General features: G+C 52.4%; 1 protein-coding gene across 1 annotated transcript; it reads right to left on the bottom strand.

The window, feature by feature from the left end:
* Positions 1–11,700: 11,700 nt before the first annotated feature.
* LOC137466530 (olfactory receptor 14A16-like) lies at positions 11,701–12,633 on the bottom strand. The gene has a single exon (XM_068178253.1). The coding sequence runs from the start codon at positions 12,631–12,633 to the stop codon at positions 11,701–11,703; it is 933 nt and encodes a 310-aa protein (XP_068034354.1).
* Positions 12,634–20,423: the final 7,790 nt, after the last annotated feature.

The following is a 20,423-nucleotide window of genomic DNA, read 5'->3' as shown; positions in this document are numbered from 1 at the left end:
GGAACTCTTGTTGGTAAACAATGGAGGGAGAGAACAGCTTCATGTGGGTTTTTGGGGCATTGCCCCAATTTTGTGGGTTCCTCCCTCCATTTTGGGATTTCACACCTCCGTTCTGGGGGTCTCCACCCCGCGATTTTGGCTTCCACTCCTTCCACTTTGGGGTGCCCCTTTACTTTTGTGCACCCCATCCCCATGTTCCACACATGCCCAGCGGCCCCAGTGTGCACTGAATGGCCAGCAAGGGACTGGGGAATGCTGGGACCCACAGTGATGTCAGTCATCCCTCCTGGTTACACACAGGATTCCTCGGCCCTTTTTGGGGTGCCCTGGAGTGCCAAGGCCACGGGGAGGAAATGTCTTTGCTGCCACGCTGGGCAGGATCTTGCTTGGCCCATTATGGCCTCATGTCCCCTGTCTCTCATTGTCCTCTGACAGCCCCTGTGTCCCTGCACCCCTCTCAAGAGCAGGACTTTGGTGCCAGCACCCCCAGGCTCCAAATCCCCGCGTTGGCTCTGTCCCTATGGTATCCCCACGCGGCCGTTGCGCCGGGGCCGTTGTGGCGACAGCCGGCGAGCGGCGCCATGGCGGAGCTGCCGCTGCCCGCCGGGCTCAGAGCCAGCGCCTTCCCCGCCAAGCTGTGGCGCCTGGCGAACAGCCCCCGCGTCCGCTCCGTGCGCTGGGACAGCCGGGCCCGGGGGCTGCTCATCCACCGCTCCCTCTTCGAGCGGGAGCTGCTCAGCCCGGGCGACGCCCAGGGCCCAGCCCCGCACACCTTCAGGGCCACGCAGTTCCGCAGCTTCGTGCGCCAGCTCTACCGCTACGGCTTCCACAGGGTGCCGGGCCGGGTTGGCTCAGCTGCGCCAGGCGATGCAGGCAGCTGGCTCCACTACAGCAACCCCGGCATGCCGAGAGCATGGCGGGGCTGAGGGGATGGAGGGGGCCGGCAGGGAGCACAGAGGGCTCCGGGACTGCAGCTCTGCCAGGCCTTGGAACCAGTTGCAGAGCCTCTGCTTTTGCCACAGCTGCAGTGGAGACCTTGAGGACAGCCGGAGACTGACGGGAGCCAGCAGGGAGAAGCTGAAGGCCAGCAGCAAGAGCAGGGAACGGGGACCTGCTGCTGGCACGCTGGACAGAGCCCGGGTGAGGCCACAGGGCCGGGGAGGCAGGGTGGGGCTGAGGGTGGCATGGGCTGTGGCCGTGGGCACTGCCCGGCGGGGCAGCAGCGGGCCCTGCCCGTGCTGGGGCTGCTCAGCGCAGCTGCCCCGGCCGGCACAGGGGCTGTCCTTGGGCAAGGCAGCTGTGCTGGCAGGGCCCGGGAGCTGTGCCGGCTGTGCCGGGCTGCCGGGGCTGCGGGACAGTCCCGCCGCGGCTGCGCTCACCACAGCCTGGCCCGCTCAGCTGCTTTTTCTTTCTGACCCTCCTGGGGAGGCTCTGAGATCTTCCCTTCCCTGATGGAAGTGCAGCTGCTGCCAAGGAAAACGTCCCCATACTGACTCAGTGCTCCCTTTGCTTCCCAGCTGTGCCATCTGCCGTCCCTGTCCAGGAGAGCTGCTCTGCACAGGAGGAAGAGCCCGAGGGAGAGGCTTTGAAGATGGGGCAGCAGCAAGAGCAGGGAGCGGGTGTTATAAGTTAAAGTAAATAATTTGTGTGATCCTTTAGGGATTGATAAAAAGAATTTTATTGATTACAGCAAGTAATGTCAAGCAAACAGCGCTGGGTGCAGCTGGGGAGTCAGTGCTCCGCCAAGGCTCACACCGCTTCCCTTTTCCCACGGTCCTTTATTCTCCCCCTTCTTCCGCGTTTGTGGCTTTTCCAGGAGTACTCTGCGCTTGGGCCTCCAGTTGCTAGGGGGTCGCCGCCTGCTCTCTGGTGGTCGTCTGGATGAAGGCTCTCCTCCTCTTCCTCGCTGGGGGTTTATGACCCTGTAACAATCTTTCCATAGATGGTTACACACCTCCCGACCCTAGTTGTACCATCAACTTAAGGAGTCAGCATATCCTCGGGTTTCCTGTTATTCACAAAAACCCTCTTCCTTTGCCTGAGTTCCTGTTTAATGATGAACAAAGAGACTTCTCTTATCTATTACAAGGGGTCTGGAACACAAGTCCTGTGAGGAATGACTGAGGGAGCTGGAGTTGTTTATCCTGGAGAAGACTCAGAGGTGACCTTATCACTCTCCACACTCCCTGAAAGGTGGTTGCAGTCAGGTGGGGGTCGGTCTCTCTCCTCACAGCAACTGACAGGACCAGAGGACAGTGTCTTAAGCTGCACCAAGGGAAATTTAGGTTTTACATTAGGAAAAAAGTTTTTTATGGAAAGGGTGATAAAGTACTGGAACTGTCTGTCCAGGGAGGTGGTGGAGTCACCATCATGGGATGTGTTTAAAAAAAGACTGGATGTGGCACTCAGTGCCATGGTTTAGCTGAGGTGGTGTTAGCACATGGGTTGGACTTGATGACCTTAAAGGTCTCTTCCAACCCAGCAATTCTGTGATTGTGTGACATCACAGACCAGGTTGTGACATCATATAGTTGGCTGTGACATCACTGGTTTATTATGTGACATCACAGAGCAGGCTGTGACATCAGAGCATGCCTGTATGACATCAGAGAGCAGAGCAAGCTGTGAGGTCGAAGAGTGTGCTGTGACATTATAGGGTGGCTGTGTTCCATCACTGAAGGTGTTATGACATCACAGGGTGGGTCTGTGAGCCCACAGAGGTGCTGTGTGACATGCTAAGTGATTTCTGCCACCACAGAGCAGGCTGTGACATCACAGAGCAGGCTGTGACATCACAGAGGAGGTTGTGATGTCACAAAGTAGGCTGTGACATTACAGGCTGGCTGTGTGACATCACAGAACGGGCTGTGAGGTCACAGAGAAGACTCTGCCATCATAGAAAAGGGCCCTGTAACATCACAGAGCTGACTGTGACATCACAGCGAGGCTGCGACATCACAGCATGACTGCATAACCTCACAAAGGTGGCTGTGACATCACAGGGTGCCTGTGACATCACAGGGCAGATTTTGTGACATCACAGAGCAGACTGGGGCCTCAAAGAGCAGGCTGTGACCTCACAGGGCACCTGTCTGAAATCACAGGTGGCCTGTTATATCTCAGAGTGGGCTGTGTGACATCACAGGGGCTGTGTGACATCACAGGGGCTGTGTGAGGTCACTGGGGAGGTCACTCCACCCCAGCCCCCCCTCCCAGTTCCCCCAGAGAAGTCCAACGCTGCTCGTGCACAGAGGGGTCCCCTGTCCCCCTGGGTCCCCCCGCCCCCAGCGCCGCAGCCTCCCCCAGAGGATGTTCCACGAGATCAACCCCAGAGCCTGACACGGGGACGGGGGCTGGGGACATGGAGGGTGGGACAGGGGGACAGGGACCCCCTGGCAGCGTCCCCGTGTCCCCCAGAGCCTGGGCCAGGGCTCCTTCACCCTGTTACCAACGAGGCCTTGAGAGCGCTGAAAAAATCCCCAGCAAGGGATCAGCAAAAACCAGATTTAATATTAAGCGACAGCACGGCAAAGTTCCTTGGCAAGAGTCACTCTGCTCCTGACTGGACACTGCAGGCACACCAAGGAAACAAAGCAACAACAAAACCAAACAAAATCCAGGCAATCAAACCAGAAATGAGCTGAGACCTGGGGCTTTCATTGCTATGGAAAAGAACTGTCCTTCTTGGCCAGGTGCCCATGGCCAGAATTGGGGTTCCACCTCCAACACTGCCTGTTGTGACAGACTGGAGGAGATTGTTGGCTGGAAACATTTCATGTGTGGGGGAGGAAGAGGCAGGTCCAGCCTTGCCCTGCCCTGGAACCCCAGCCCTGCCCTGCCCTGGAACCCCAATCCCCCCAGAGCCTCTATCCCAGCCCAGCAGTGTCTGCCAGTCCCTGGCACAGCACAGGCAATGCTCCACAGCCACCTCTGGAGCCCCCAGCCCAGCTCCTGAGTGACCAAATGACCCCAAGTCCCACCTGGGGGAAGAGTCCCGGAACACCAAGGGGTATTTATGGCTGAGCACAAGGCAAGCACACATTTGACCCTAACTCCCCTTGGAATTTCTATTTTTTTGAGAACCACTGGAATCCAGGAGTTGGTAGCTCTGTGTGTGCTTCTCTAAATCTTATTTTTCTCTATTTCTGTGTCTTCTTGCAAATTTTGATTAACTTAAAATTGAACAGGATTGGAGCTTGTGAAGTTGAATGGGCGAAGTTAATGCTTTGAGAAGTGTTTTTGTTGATTAAATGTTGTATAAGACCTTTTGCCAAAGTTTCTCTGATCTTCTAAAGTTCCCAATAAAGGCTGTTTTGTTGTTTTGAGCTCCTGAGAATCTCTTGTTGGTATTTCTCCAGTGCATCCAACTCAGAGGACACAAACAATTGCAATTCCTCTTAAATGTCTCCTTGAGAGAGTTGTTTGGGGGATGGGGGTCAGGGCTTGTGTGTCCTGCTTGGCACAGCCCAGGCAGGGCTTTCACAGCCCCATTCCACACTCCATTTCCCAGCTGGAGCCGCTGGTGCCTCTGAGTTCTGCTGCCCCAGCCCCAGGGACGCTCTCCTTGTCTGCCCATTCCCCCACGGTCTCTGGGCAGGGATGGCCTCAGTGGGGGCTGCTGACATCCTCAGCAACTTGGAGGCTGCTGCTGAATTTTACTGCTCCAGAGGCTTCTTCAGCCTTCAGCTCTTCAGTTCAGCAATTCAGTGTCCCAGAGCTCATTAACATTCAGAACAGATTAACAAGCCAAACCTCTGGGAATAATGTAAGTGTTCAAATATTTTGTGGTTAATTAGACCCATTTCAGAAGCCTCTTCAAAGTGAATACACTACATTTAAAAAGACAGTGAGAAAAGACTTTTTTGGTCCTGTTTAGTTTTTTTTTCCCATGCCCAGAGGGAGGAAAAGAGAGAAATTGGATGAACAGCTCTCCTGTGCAGAGCCAAGGTCCAAGTGCCCCTGCAGTGGGAACCACAACTCATCAGGTTTGTGTCCTTTGGGCTCAGGGATGGCGACACTCAGAGGCACAGAAAGGCTTCGTGCCAGCAAACACAAGTTGAACATTTGAACAGTTTAATAACCATCCCAGCTCTTCCCTCAGCTCTCTGTGATGTCCCAGCAGCATCTGACATGTCCCCCATCCCCAAGGGATATCCAAACAGGAACATTCCTGTTCTTGGTGGGAGAACTTGGCCATTTCTTAAAAGTACTTAAGTGACCCAGATAGTAAAAATGTGCTTGCATATCATGAAATGTACAAGTATTAAAACCTCTGCCCCTTTCCAGGCAGACATCAGCTGTGTGCCCATGACCAGGCAGTGCCACTTGTGCCCTGAGGTGCCGAGCTGGGATTGGATCTCTCAGAGAGGAGCTGAGGGAGAGCAGAGCACCTTGCAAGCTGCAGGTCCCTGCCAGCCCCGCAGGGCTCCTGTGCCATCAACATCTGCTCTGCTCCAGCCTGAAACAGGGCCCAGCATGGTGCCGGGACCATCAGAGAGCTGAGGTGTGTGCTGGAATTCAATGCCCTCCCCATGGCGCAGCAGCCCTGCATTTCCCTGCTCCAGCCTTGGTCTCCAGCACAGCCATGGAGGCTCTTTGGGCTCCTGAGTGTTCCTGCAGCCACCAAGGGCAGCTGAGCTCTGCCTTTGGCACAGTCAGCCTTGGCCAGCGCAGGCCATGCTCAGCAATTCCTTGTCTGTGCCCGGCCTTGCTGCCACAAGGCCTGGGCTGAGTCCTGCCCTGCACGCTCAGCCAGGCTGGGATGGACACTGATGGTTTCTGTGCCAGGCTCTCTGAGCCCAGCCCAGCTCCCTGCAAGCTCTGCCAGCTGCCCTGAGCTCTGTGCAGCACCAAGGGCCTCTCCCCAGCACAGCCCAGCCGGCTCTGGCCCCACAGCTCTGCTCAGCCCAGGCTGCTCTGGCCACTGGCCCCACGGCCTCAGCCCCTGGCCAGGGCACAGCAGCAGCTGCAGCTCAGCCAGGACTCAGCCCCAGCCATGGGGGAAGGGGCTTGGCCAAGGCCAAAGGAGGCTCCCTGGGTGCCCTGCTCCCCTCGGGCTGAGGTGCTGAGAGCTCTGCAGCCCCTGCTGCCATCCCATCTGCCCAGGCCAGCACAAGAGCCCGGCCTTGGGGCCCTCCAGAGCTGCTCCTGCTCCAGGCCCAGGGCTCATCCCAGAGCTGGGGCAGCCACAAAGGTGTGCCCATTTCTGGTCATCGCTGCTCTGATGGGGATGGATCCTCAGCCACTTGGAGGTTGCTGATGAATTTCACTACTCCAGAGGCCTCATCTCTCTTGAGCTCTTCAGTTAAGGAATACAGTGATTTGTTTAAAACTCCCAAACAAAAAATGCCGCTGGGAATTATGGTAGCTTTCAATTCTTCTGTGGTTAATTAGACAGATTTCAGAAGTGTATTCAAAGTGAATAGATTATATTGAAATAGTTTGTCCAGTTTCCTTTTCATGTTTATAGACTAATATCAGCAATGTCCAATTGATATTGACCCCCAGCACCTCCTAATGCAGTCTGAATAGATGTGAAAATCGAGACCCTTCATGGCTGACAATCAATAACACTTTGTCCCCAACCCCTCCCCACCATTCCCCTCATCCAACCCCTGGCACTCAGAGCAGCTGAGGAATGGAGTCACACCCAGGGGTGTCCCCAGGGCTCAGGACTGGGGCCGGGTCAGTGAAATCTCTTTATTGCTGATCTGGACGAGGCCATCGAGGGCACCCTCAGTCATTTCCAGGTGAGCCCAAGCTGGGTGGGAGTGTGGCTGTGCTGGAGGGCAGAAGCTCTGCAGAGGGATCTGGGCAGGCTGGAGCCATGGGCCCAGGACAATTGGATGAGGTTCACCAAGGCCAAGGGCCGGGTCCTGCCCTGGGCTCACAACCACCCCAAATCCCTGGCTGTGCCCTGCCCCTGATCCCCACAGCCTGTCCTGTTTCCTTCATCCCTGCATTGCCAGGGACTTTCTGGGACAAGGGAGCTCTGCTCTGGGGATGGAGGGAGGTCCAAGTGCCACCACTGGACTGGGAGCCACAACTCATCAGGTTTGTGTCCTTTGGGGGTCAGGACCTGGTGAGACTCAGAGGCACAGAAAGTTTCTCTTCATGGCCAGCAGACCATGGTTGAACAGAACACAATTTAATAACAATCACACTCTTCCCTGAGCTATGTGCAACGTCCTAGCAGCGTCTGATGAGTCCAGCATCCACAAGTGATTTCCATATTAAAATTGATTTTAGACAAATGTGGTTCTGTGATAGAAATAAACACAATTAAGTTCTTGTATCAGGATGCTCATCCTGGAATGGGGGCAAAACATCTCAAACAATTCCTGATTTGCAAAGCTGTCAGTGGTGGATGGAGAAGGGAGGTCAGGCTGCTTTTGGTGTTGAGGAAATGCTGAAACCAGCCTGACTCATTTCATCTCCTCCTGGCCTGGCTGATCTCCCCTCTTTCCCCTTCCACCCATTGCCTTTTGTCTCCCACCAGGCCCCCCGGTGAAGAGCCTGGCTCTGTGTTCTCCATCCCCTCCTCACTGGCACTGCCAGGCTGGGATGAGGAGCCCCTCAGCCTTCCCTGCTCTGGGCTGGACAAGCCCAGCTCCCTCAGCCTCTGCTCACAGCCCAAGGGCTCCAGCCCCACCTTGGAGGCCCTTCCCTAACCCTGCTCCAGCTACCAGACATCTTTCCTGCCCTGGGAACCCAACCCAGGCCACAGGGACCTGGATAATCCACATCCTTGATGTCCTGGTCACACAGCCCTGGCCCCTTTTCCCCATGTCAGGCTTAGGAGTGGATCCTGTAAAACATCCTTTGGTGGGGGCTGTGGCTCCAGGTGGACCGGGGGGATACCGGGGGACAGGGACCCCACTGGGCATGAACAGCATTGGACTTGTTGGGAGAAACTGTGAGGGGGAGCTGGGGCAGAGTGACCAACCCAGTGACCTCACACAGTCCTCCTGGGATGTCACACAGCCCCTCTGTGATGTCACAGCCTGCTCTGGGATGTCACAGCCATCTCTGAGAGGTCACAGAGGCAATCTATGATGCTGTAGCTGCTCGATGACCTCATATAAACCACTCTATGATGTCATGGACCATTCCATCATAGATCACTCATGTGATGTCATAGATCACTCTGTGACCTCATGTTACCAGATGATAAATTGTCTCCATCAGTTGAGCTGACACCTGGAGCTTGTTCTCCAAAACCCCAGGCCTATGGAACCACACAATGCCCATTGTGTCAGAAGGGGAACTGGAAGTTCACCAGCCTCAGTGTCCTGCCAGCTCAGCCAGGCCCCCTGGAACATTGGGGTCCACGACCACCAGGGACCACCAGAGAGACCCCCAGGACAGAAGAGAGCATGGGTGAAGGGGAGGGGAAATATGTTAATGATTTTGGGGAAATGATTATCAGATGTGTGTTTAGTCCAGGACAATCAGTGAATATGTGTGCAAAATACAGAATATGAACAGAAAGTTTCCTGCACTCAGCATGCTCGGCTTTGGGAGGAGCTATCCCCCGTGCACCCAGCTGAATAAAGAATGCTGCTTCTTAATGCTGCATTGGTGTGAAGGAGTTTTCTGTTTTACCGAATTTTTGGTAACACTCCACTGCCAAGGAAAGCTCTGTCTCCTGCTGCTCACAAACAGAGAAGGGCTGGTGGCAGATGTGGGGGTCGGAGGCTGCCTGGGGCACAGTGACCATGAAATAATCAAGTTTTCAATGTTCTGTGAAAGAAGGAGGGGCAGCAACAAAACTGCCACACTGGAATTAGGAAGGGCAGACTTTGGCCTATTTAGGATGCAGATTTGGGGAGTACCGAATCAGGTACTGATTTTTTAATGGGAAACAGCCCTTAAAAACAAAGGGGTCCAGGAAGGAGGGACACATTTCCAGAAAGTAATCTTAAGGGGGAAGGAGCAGCCTGTGCCAGTGTGGCCAAAGATGAGCTGGTGAGGAAAATGACTGCCCTGACTGCCCATGGAGCTTTTGTGGGAACTCAAGGGAAAAAAGAACTGGCAACTCAGGAAGTGTTTAAGGATGTTGTTAGGTCATTCAGAAAGAGAAGTTGAGAGGTGAAATCTCAATTAGAACTTAACATGGCAGCTTCTGTAAAAAGAATAAAACATGTTCTTATAAAAGATTTATAACAAAAGGTAGGATAAGGAGAACCTCTACTCTTTGGATGCAGTGGAGAATATAGTAACTAAAGATAAGGAAAAGGCCAAGCTATTTAACACCTTGTCTGTCTCAGTTTTCAATATATGGACAGGTTGTCCTCAGGACAAGAGTTCTCCTGAGCTGACAGGTGGGCACAGGGAGCAGACCAGCCCCTAATCCAGGAGGAAGCATCTGGGGACCTGCTGAGCCACTCAGATGCTCACAGGTGTATGGGATCAGATGGGATCCATCCTAGGGGGATGAGGGAGCTGGTGGATGAGCTCCCCAAGCTGCTCTCCACCATTTACCATCAGTCCTGGCTCACCAGGGAGGTCCCAGAGCACTGGAGGTGCCAGTGTGAGCCCATCCCCAAGAAGGGCTGGGAGGAGGATCTGGGGAACTCCAGGCCTGTCAGCCTGACCTCAGTGCCCAGCAAGGTTCTGGAACAGATCACCCTGAGTGCCATGATGGCCGAGGGATCAGAGCCAGCCAGCGTGGATTTAAGAGGGGCATGTCCTGCCTGACCAACCTGTTCTCCTTTTATAACCAGGTGACCCAGCTCTGGATGTGGGAAAGGCTGTGGATATGTCCATCTGGACTTTAGCAAAGCCTTTGGCACTGTCTCTGACAGCATTCCCTGGAAAAGCTGCACCCACGGCTTGGGCAGGTTCCCTCCTCACTGGGAGATTGAAGAGCTGGCTGGAGGCTGGGCCCAGAGAGTGGTGGGGATGGTGCTGCATCCAGCTGGTGTCCAGTCCCTGGTGCTGTCCCCCAGGGATCTGTGTTGGGCCCAGTCCTGTTTAACATCTTCACTGATGATCTGGGTGAGGGGATCGAGCCCACCATCACCAAATGTGCAGATGACACCAAGCTGGGGGTGAGTGTGGATCTGCTGGAGGGCGGGACAAGGAGACACAGCCTTGAGCTGCAGCAGGGGAGGTTTAGGCTGGACAACAGGAAGAAGTTCTTCACAGAAAGGGTGAGTGGGCATTGGAATGGGCAGGCCAGGGGGAGGTGGCACAGTCACTGTCCCTCTCCAGTGGCACTTAGTGACATGGTCTGGGTGACAAGGCAGTTTTAGGGCATTGGTTGGACTTGATGATCCCAAAGGTCTTTTCCAGCCTATTTGATTCTGTCATTCTGTGATGATTGGGACACTCTGGGGCCATTGTGACACTGCAGGGCCTCGTGGAACTAAGAGGACCATGGTGACACTGTGCAGACCCATAGAACCAGGGCTCCATTGTGGTGCTCTGGGGCCAAACAACCAGGGAGTGCCCCGTGACACTGGGTCCTCGTGGAACCACAGAGGCCATTGTGACACTGCGGGGCCTCCTGGAACTGTGGGGTTTCACCATTTTGACACTGCGAAACCAAGGAGAGCACTGGGAGAGTCCAGGGCCCAGTGGAACCAAGGGGCCGTTCTGACACTGCGGGGCCTCATGGAACCAAGGGGACATTGTGACACTGCAGGACCTTGTGGAACCAAGGGGCCACTGTGACACTCTGGGGCCTCAAGGAATCTGGAACGCTGTTGTGACACTGTGTGGCCTCGTGGAAATAAGGAGTCCATTGTGACACTGAGGGGACTTGTGGAACCACAGAGAGCATTGTGACAGTGTGGGACCTCATGTAACCATGGGGCCTTTGTGACACCCTGGGGCCCCATGGAACCAAGGGGCCACTGTGAAACTGCGGCACCAATGAGAACATTGTGACACTGTGAAGCCACATGGAACCAAGGAGTCCATGGTCACATTTTGGGGCCCCATGGAACCAAGGAGACCGGTGTGACAGTGCAGGGCCTGGTGTAACCCAAGGGACATTGTGACACTGAGGGGACCCGTGCAACCAAGGATATCTTTGCAGATGACTCCAAGCTGGATGTGAGTGTTGCTCTGTGGGAGCATAGGCGGGATCTGCAGAGGGACCTGGACAGGCTGGATCCAGGGCCCAAATCCAGCAAGGTGAGGTTTAACAAGTCCAAGTGCTGGGTCATGCACTTTGGCCACAACAACCCCTGCAGCACTACAGGCTGGGGACAGAGGGGCTGGACAGCAGCCAGGCAGAAAGGGACCTGCAGGGACTGATGGACAGCAGGCTGGACATGAGCCAGCCGTGTGCCCAGGTGGCCAAAAAGGCCAGTGGCTCCTGGCCTGGATCCGGAATTGTGTGGTCAGCAGGACCAGAGCAGTTGTGCCAGCACTGATCTGCCCCCAGCTCTGCACACAGACATTGCTGCTGCAGCTCCAGAGAAGGCAACAAAAGGGAATCTCTGCAGAAAACTTTGCTGGGACATCCTTGAGTTCCTTTAAAGCCACCAAGAGTGCAGCCCCTCATGGACACAGTCTGTGGCCACAGGGAAGGTGGAGAGAAAAAAAATGAGAAATGGCACAAACAATGACATTTCTTAGTGGGCAAGATGGAAAAAGTAAAAATAAGACCAAGAACCTCCACAACTAAATCAATAAGAAGTATCAAAGATTAAGTTTATTACAAGTGAATTGCAGAAATCGGCCAGCAGTTTAATGTTCCTGAAAGCATCCAGTCATCAGTGTCCACACTGCAGCCTTGAGCTCCTGGTTCCTCAGGCTGTAGATGAGGGGGTTCAGGGCTGGAGGCACCACCGAGTACAGAACTGACAGGGCCAGATCCAGGGATGGGGAGGAGAGGGAGGGGGGCTTCAGGTGAGCAAATATGACAGTGCTCAGGAACATGGAGACCACGGCCAGATGAGGGAGGCAGGTGGAAAAGGCTTTGTGCCGTCCCTGCTCAGAGGGGATCCTCAGCACGGCCCTGAAGATCTGCACATAGGAGAAAACCATGAACACAAAACAACACAACGATAAACTGGCAGTAACCACCAGAAGCCCCAGTTCCCTGAGGTGAGATTTGGAGCAGGAGAGCTTGAGGATCTGGGGGATTTCACAGAAGAACTGGCCCAGGGCATTGCCATGGCACAGGGGCAGGGAAAATGTATTGACCGTGTGCAGCAGAGCATTGAGAAAGGCACTGGCCCAGGCAGCTGCTGCCATGTGGGCACAAGCTCTGCTGCCCAGGAGGGTCCTGTAGTGCAGGGGTTTGCAGATGGACACGTAGCGGTCGTAGCACATGATGGTCAGGAGGGAAAGCTCTGCTCCAAGGAAGAAGATAATCAGAAAAACCTGTGCAGCACATCCTGTGTAGGAGATGGTGCTGGTGTCCCAGAGGGAATTGTGCATGGCTTTGGGGACAGTGGTGCAGATGGAGCCCAGGTCGCTGAGGGCCAGGTTGAGCAGGAAGAAGAACATGGGTGTGTGCAGGTGGTGGCCGCAGGCTATGGCGCTGATGATGAGGCCGTTGCCCAGGAGGGCAGCCAGGGAGATGCCCAGGAAGAGGCAGAAGTGCAGGAGCTGCAGCTGCCGCGTGTCTGCCAGTGCCAGCAGGAGGAAGTGGCTGATGGAGCTGCTGTTGGACATTGGCTGGTGCTGCACATGGGGACCTGGTCATGGAGAAAGGACAGTGAAGAGTTAGAGGAGATACCTGTAACCAAAACCAAAGCCATTTCCCATATGCCTTCCTCTGTAACACACACGGACACTCTTCTGTGTTTAAGAGTTTAGAGGTTTTCATTTTAAGCTCCCCCCATGTCTCTCCTGGTATTCTCAGATATCAGAAACACTCAACATTCCTGCCTCCCTCTGGTAGAACAGAGTTCCCTAACGGAAGATTATGAGTGGAGACTGAGGGCAGATGGTCTGTCACTTCATTCTCTTTGGAGTTTCTCTGGGCTTTCACTTTTTCAAATGAAGGATGTTCACACTCTCATGTTTCTTTTAAAAACGCTACGGTGCTACTGAGAGCAGATGGATCCACCACAGCCCTGCTCCATATTTGCAGCCAAGAACTCACGTTGCTCATTTTACCAACCCAGCAGCATTTTCAGTGTCACAACACCTCTGCCTTTCCCCATCAATCTTATAACTCAGAGATGCTCTAGGACAGGTTTGCATCCTGGATTGAAGCTCCCAGCTTGGACTGAAATCTCAGGGAGACTTCCAAGTGTCCTTCTGATGGCACTGGATGCAGGGAGATGCAGCTCCTTCCCTGGCTGCACTGACAGCATTGCCCAGAGCCGGGCACTGGGGACAGCTGTGTCACCCTGAGCCAGCTGTGCCCCCTCCCAGAGCCCCCAGTGCCGGGCAGCTGCTCCCAGCCCTGTGCTCTGCAGAGGGAACTGGGCCCGGGGCTGCAGAGCTGCCCCACGGCTCTGCTGCAGCTCTGCCTGCACAGGAGGGGCTGCACGCCTTGGAGCCCCGGCCCTGAGGGCAGAGGCTTGGCTGGGGGGACAGGAGGGAGGGGGCTTGTTCAGAGGGAGGGGCTGCACTGGAGGGGATCCTCTGGACATCTCTAAACTCTCCATGCCACAGCATTTCTGGTTTTTGCTTTCTCTCCTTCCCTGATCTTCTCTCTGCTTCCTGGAGATTTTCCTCCTGCAGGTGTTTCCCTGTGCCTGAGCTCTCCCTGCCAGCACTCACAGACCCCAAATCTCTGTGCACTCTCCTTGGCCTGACAGAACCCTGCCTGTTTGCAGGGCACTGGCTGGGGGCAGGTTCTGTTTGCAGCTTGGAGAAAGGACAGCTCAGACTGAGCCTGATGGCTCCAGCAGAGGTGATGCTGCTGCTGTCCATGGGCAGAGTGGCTGCAAGCACATTAGGGATCTCCTGTGCACCTATTGATCCCTAAAAGTAACAGTTTGGATGTCTCAGGCCCTTGTCAACATTCATAATCAACCGTTAATATCTATTCCTCCCTTCCTGCCATTCTCCAATAGTAGGAAACTGAATATAAATTCTTAGGAAATCGCCTCATTTTTATCAAAATCATTGTCTTGGAAATATTCTATGACTGATCAGAACCCCTCAGCATGTCAAGGCTTCATGAGCATTTCACCTGCCCTGCACCAGAAATACTCAGAGTTGTACTCACAGGGTCTGTGGGCATTGGGATGTTCCAGCTGTAGGAGATCACTCCAGGAGCTGCAGCTGCATTGTCCTGCAGCCAGAGGTTCCTGTGCCAAGGGCTGCCAGTGATTCTGCCCCAGGCACTTCTCAGCACCTTCCCAGCCCTGACTGATGGAAGCTCTCTGTGCCTCTGTGCTGTGCCCGGGCTGGCTGCAGGCGTGCCCCAGCCCTGCTGGGCTGGGAGAAGAGCTGCTCATCCAGAGAAATGCGCTTTTGAAGCTCTCCTTGGTTACCAGGATCACCCTCTGGGCCAGGAGCCCGGCCCAGCTCAGCAGCACAGACACAGCACAAGGACTTTAATGACCCTCTGGGGCTTTGTGCTCAGGCCCTGAACATCAGGCCCTGAGAGGGAGCTGCAGAAACCTCTCCAGAACTCCAAGTCAGAATCCAACTCCAAAGTTTCTTTGACTTTTAATGGGTCCCACTGAGGGACACGACTGAGAAAGTGTCCCCAGGCCCCAGGCAGAGCAGAGAACTGGAGGCACTGATGACAGGTGGGGACAAAGAGAAGCCAAGTCCTGGTGCCGTGGGGCACAGCAGGGTCTGTGCCACCAAGGGCTGTCAGGAGACACCTTGTCCTGAGGCACTGGGGCCTCCTGGCACAGCCCCAGCCAGGCTGGGCACTGTCAGCCTCTTGTCCTGCCCTCAGCATCCCCCCTAGCCCACATCCCAGTGGCCTCAAGGATCTGCTGGAAGGAGTCCCTGGGGAGTTTTGCTCAGGAATGGCCCTGGGGGCTCCTTCATGCTCCCAGGGACTGCAGGTTTTTCAAAGCACTTTGGCTTTGGCTTTTGCCTTGGAGTCTCTGAGAGCTTTGTGCAATCATGGCCTCCAATTATCTGCTGTAATTAGTCCCTGGAGAGGCTTTGTCAGGAACAACACTCAGTGTGGCTCATTAATGCTTCAAGGTACTTCAGTTCTTTTAAGGTACTTGGTGTTTCCCTTTTAATCCAGACTCTGTGTGAGGTTTGTGCAATCATGGCCCCAATTATCTGCTTTAACGAGTCCCTTGAGAGCTTTGTGCTGACACTCAGTGGGGCTCATGAATGCTTTGAGATACTCAACTTTTCTCTGTTACTTTGGATTTTCCTTTCCATACTGAGAGGTTTTTGTGCAATTTGAGTCTCTGAGAGGTTTTTGTGCCATCCTGGCCTCCAGTTCTCTCCTCCAAGGAGTCCATGAGGAGCCTGTGTTGGGGATGGACCTCAGTGGCACCCATTAATGGCTCGAGAAACTTTGGGTTTTTTCTCTGACTTTGACTCCTGGACAGGTTTGTGCAATCTCCTCTCAGGCCCTGAGGTTCCAGGGCTCAGCTCCAAATGCTCCACGGTTCTCATTAGGATGAAGCAAGTCCTGAGAAGCCATGGCTGTGGGTTGATTTCCCTCTGCTCTAATGTAGTTCATTAAGAAGGTTTCCTTTTACAGTTATGGAGAAATATTTCAAAGAGCTTATGAGAAATATGTATTCCTATTTTAAAGAGTGTCTTTTATTACTGCTCTCTTTAGAGAAGAGCTGATTGCAGCATTCTGTGATTGATATTGATGTTGGGCCGCTCCTAAGGAGGTCTGGCCAGGTCAGAGAAGTTTTACCTTGAGGTCTGACCCAGTGTGGACAACCTTGCCCCACATTCCCCAACCCCATGTGAGAAACAATTTTCAGTTTCAAGAATTTAAATGGTTTATTAAGACCTTGTCAAAATACAACAGAAGAGTGAATAAAGAATAAATAGTTTCCGGAGCAAAGGATTCAGTCACCATGTGCTTATCTACAAAATGGATGTTCTGTCTTTAATACCTCCAGTCCCTCCCAAAGTCTTGTCAATCCACTCCTCCTTCGCTGTCCAGTGGTGGAGATCACTTTCTTACAGCTTGATTTGAGCTCAGGCGCTGCCATAGCAACAAGCCGACCCTCCCAAATGCCCTGACTACTGAGGGCATCCCATGATAACAATGCAAGGGGGAAGGGAAAGATAACTATACACCTACACAACTTAACATATACTTAATATTCACCCCTTAATTGGGAGAGTCAACCATAGGATTACTCATCTATAACAAACCCCCTTTTCTTTTTCTATATGTCATTATGCTTGAACAATTAAGTAAAAAAATTTCTCTCTCTCTTGAAAGAGTCATACTAGCATCTGTTGATGTGGGCAAGGACAGTGGGAACAGGAGAAAAATCTCAGGTTTTCCTTAGACACACTTATTTGGAATGGACAAAAGGGCCTAACAGAGGTGCAGGATGGCTTTGACTCCCATCTATCATGCCTATGTAGTTGCTACCCACAGTCATTGTATCTTAGGGGTCCAGAGGCCAGCTCGGTCTTGCCCTCCAGTCCCTGTTGTATTCAAAGACAGTTGGGGAATGACAGTGGTCCGATATGGCTTTTTGTCCCTACCTTACCATGCCTACGGGGTTGCTACCCGCAGCAGGGCTATGGAGTCTTCTTGGTAGCAAACAAAGGGGTCTTGCCCTCCTTCCTTTGTCTTATTTTCTTAAAGAAGCTGCCCCATTGCCTCTTACCGTCCCTTGTGTACTTCTCCTCAACAGGTGCTGGTAATTCACACCCATTAAAACAGGAAGACAGTTCTCAAACTGGTTGGTGGAAGCTTGACTTTGGGCATCTTGGTGTTTTTCTGGTTGTCTTTCAGTCTCTGCTTGAGATTCAATCTTGTTTCACCTGGTCTGGATGTTATATGTAGTGCATTTTTTGTGTTTTTCCTGCTGGGCCTTTAACTCTGTTGGCATGAGTCCATCTGTTGGCATGAGTCCATCCCCACTCTGCAGTTCACACGGCCGATTCGGTGGTGAGCAGTACCTGAAAGGGACCTTCCCACTGAGGAGTTAAAGACTGATCTCTCCATGACTTGATCATTACTTGATCAAATCCTCAGAATTAATATTATGGATTCTGAAATCCAGGGTGGTAGTTTGAGCAATAGCCCCTCTATGTCTTAGCCCTTTGAAGGTTTCTGCTATAGACATAACGTATTTCTTGGCATTGGCTTTCTCTTCCTCATAGGTGGCAACCCTCTGGGGTGAGGTCAAAAAGGGTAACCCAAACGTCATTTCATAGGGTGACACCCCCAGATCTAACTGGGGTTGAGTTCTAAGTCTTAATAAGGACAAAGGGAGACATTTCATCCATGACATCTGGGTTTCAATCATCAGCTTATCTAGAGCTCTTTTAAGAGTTTGATTCATCCTCTCAATTTGACTAGAACTCTGTGGATGCCTTGGAGTGTGTAATTCCCATTTACTCCCAGGGTTTGAACAACTTTTTGCAGTATTTTAGAGGTGAAATGAGCTCCTTGGTGTCACGATCCGCTTGTGCGGGGTGTCATGATGGTTCTTTTCACCGATCCCAAAAGTGCAAAAAGACAAACAACAAGGGACTATTAGTTAATCACAACAAATGCACCTTTATTAGGGGCCAAAACAGCAAATGCAATAGTGGGGATCAGAAAGGAGATAAAAGGATAGAGAGAGAGAGAGAGAAAAGAGGGGGATGGGAATAGCTACCAACACGGGTGAGATCCTCACTGGTCCGGACGATGGGGATCCGTCTGGTCGTGTCGGGGAAGTCTTCGAAGTTCTGGTCAACTCAGGGGTCCATTTATACTCAACAGAGGAAAAAAGAGGGGAACATGCAGGACAATGAAAGTCTGTTGAAATTGCTGCAGGGGAACAAGTGAGTCCACTGAAACCACCAAGGCAGGACAAACACAATGAAGAATAAGTCCATTGGAATTACTGAAGAAGAACAGGTCGTGTCATTAGTGGTTTCCCCACTCCCTGTGGTAGGGGTCTCAGTCTCAGTCCTTGGGAGGAGGGTTTTCGATCTCCGTCCGTCTGTCACAGTGGTAATGGGGCAGATGAGAGGTCTTCAGTGAGAGACAACTAGGGTCACCCCAAAAGTTCATTTGGCTTCAGGAGGAGAGTGGGCAAATATGCAGTAGGCCGTTCCTTCCTGTGTTCATGCCAACTCCTTGCCAAGTCCTTGCCAGGCCCTGTTCGGAACAGCTAACGTAACTGTGCAGCAACTGCACCTGCACTGCTGCTCTCTCCAAGCTGTTACTGTATTGGGGGAAGGGGTTTCTCCTCGTGGCAATTGGTAGGCAAAAGTGGGGGCTTCAGACGGCCTCTTACACTTGGTCTGAATCAATCCTGTTCACCATCCCGTGTCGGGGAATGATTGATTCTAGAAGTGTTTTACTCACAACATTGGCTTTCCACTTCCCTTTGTTTATCTTTCTTTGCTCCTGTTTTAAGGAATTCTTTCTCTTCTGTCTCACTGAATACGGGGACTTCTTCCATTTCTCTCATGGGGGTTAATGCTATCATTATTTTTTCTGTCCCTGATTCGGCTGAATTCTTAGCATCTAAATCTGCTAAATGGTTCCCTAGTGCTTCTTGAGTCACTCCTTTTTTATGTCTTTTAACATATACTGCTGCCACTTCTTCTGGTAATTGTAAAGTTTCTAACACTTCTAAAAGAAGTTTTTAGTTCCTTTCCCCTTGAATTTAATAGCTCACTCTTCCAAATTTTTCCAAAGGTATGCACTACACCAAAACCATATTTTGAGTCTGTATATATTGTTTCTCTTTTCTGTGTTAATATTTCCAGAGCTCACTTTAGGGCATACAACTCACATGCTTGGGCTGACCAGTTGGAAGGTAACTTTCCTTTTTCTAGGGCCACTAACTCTACATCTACTATAGCCTACCCCAATACCCTGTGCCCTGGATTACCCGTGAAAATCCATCGATGTATAATCGTTTTCCACCTTGGAGTGGTTGATCCATTAGGTCCTCTCTTACTTTAGTTTGATAGTTTATAACCTCTAGGCAATTATATATTAATTCCTCACCTGCTTTTCCATCTAAAGCTGGGCAGGGCTGAGTTGGTTACTCACGACTAGCTCTAAACCATTATCTATTAAGATGGCTTCATATTTTAGTACTTGGGAATCAGTGAGCCATTTCTCAGCCTTTTAGCTGAGGATACTCCTTACTGAGTGTGGGGTATATATTTTCAGTTTTCCCCCAGAGGTTATTTTTTTGCTTTCTTCTACGAGCGGGGCGCTCGCTGCCACTGCCTGAATGCAGGTTGGCCACCCCCAGCTGACAGGGTCTTGCAGTTTTGATAAATAGGCCACTGGTTTCCTGGATCCTCCCCGGTCCTGGGCTAACCCTCCATGTGCTGCCCCTTTTTCTATATCCACAAACAGATAGAAGGGTTTGTCTAAGGCAGGAAGACTCAGTGCTGCTGCACTGATTAATGTTTGCTTTAAATCTCCAAAATTTGCTTGTCGTCTTCTTCCCACCTAATCTCTTCTTCTACTAACTTTTCATACAAGAACCTGATGGCCTGCGTGTATCCTTCAATCCATAGCCTGCAATATCCCAACAGGCCTAAAAACCTTCTGACTTCTCTCTCTTAGTTTTTGGTCATGGGAGTGAGGCTATCCCTGCAATTCTCTCAGGGTTCAGCCGCCAGCTCCCTTGACAAATCACATGTCCTAGGCATTTTACTTCCCTCCCTACAAACTGGAGTTTCCCTTTTGATACTCAAAGTCCTTGGTCCCCCACAAAATTTACCAGTGCTGTGGTGGATTCTCAAACTTTGAGATACCCTGAGAGGAGCCCAGTGCTCCTTGCTCCCCTGTGCTGACACGTGAGTGTTTGTCTGGTTTAGGGATGGCCCTGGCTGTGTGAGGGGTGCTACGTGGACACGAGACAGCCGGTCCTGTCCCGCTGGGTCCCAGCAGTGCCTCACAGCAGTCCTGCATCCACGTCAGGATGCCGGCCAAGAGAGGTCCTGGAAGCTGAGGCAGCTGATTTTAAGCTTGTGCAGGTGCCTACAGGCCAAGGCCAACGGTGTTCCCTCAGGATACAGCAATCCTGAGGGGTCTCCCTCATTCAAAGAAATCGGCAGACAAATGCATTGTCAGCCAAAAGCTTTTTTATTGACCTGGCAGGAGGGCAGGGGTCAGCACCCCACTAAAGTGTTTCTCTGCCACATATAAATTTCAGTGGGTTGATGTAGGTGTTGTATCAGAAACACCATCCATCTTTACACCACTGAGGTGATTCCATAGGCAGGCGGTTGGAAATACATTCTGTCAGATTCCCATACTTGAAGCTGATGTCCAGGCCCTGGCCAGGAGCGGTCTCGATGCCCCAAAGCAGCACAAAGTCTTCCTCAGGGCTTCCCTGCACAGGGCTGATTCCACACTTGCC

Source organism: Anomalospiza imberbis, unplaced genomic scaffold, assembly GCF_031753505.1.
Source record: "Anomalospiza imberbis isolate Cuckoo-Finch-1a 21T00152 unplaced genomic scaffold, ASM3175350v1 scaffold_255, whole genome shotgun sequence".
Taxonomy (NCBI): Eukaryota; Metazoa; Chordata; class Aves; order Passeriformes; family Viduidae; genus Anomalospiza; species Anomalospiza imberbis.
This window is presented reverse-complemented; position numbering and strand designations above follow the sequence as displayed.

Coding starts and splice junctions, on each gene's coding strand:
- LOC137466530 (XM_068178253.1), bottom strand. CDS start 12,633: ATGTCCAACAGCAGCTCCATCAGCCACTTCCTCCTGCTGGCACTGGCA.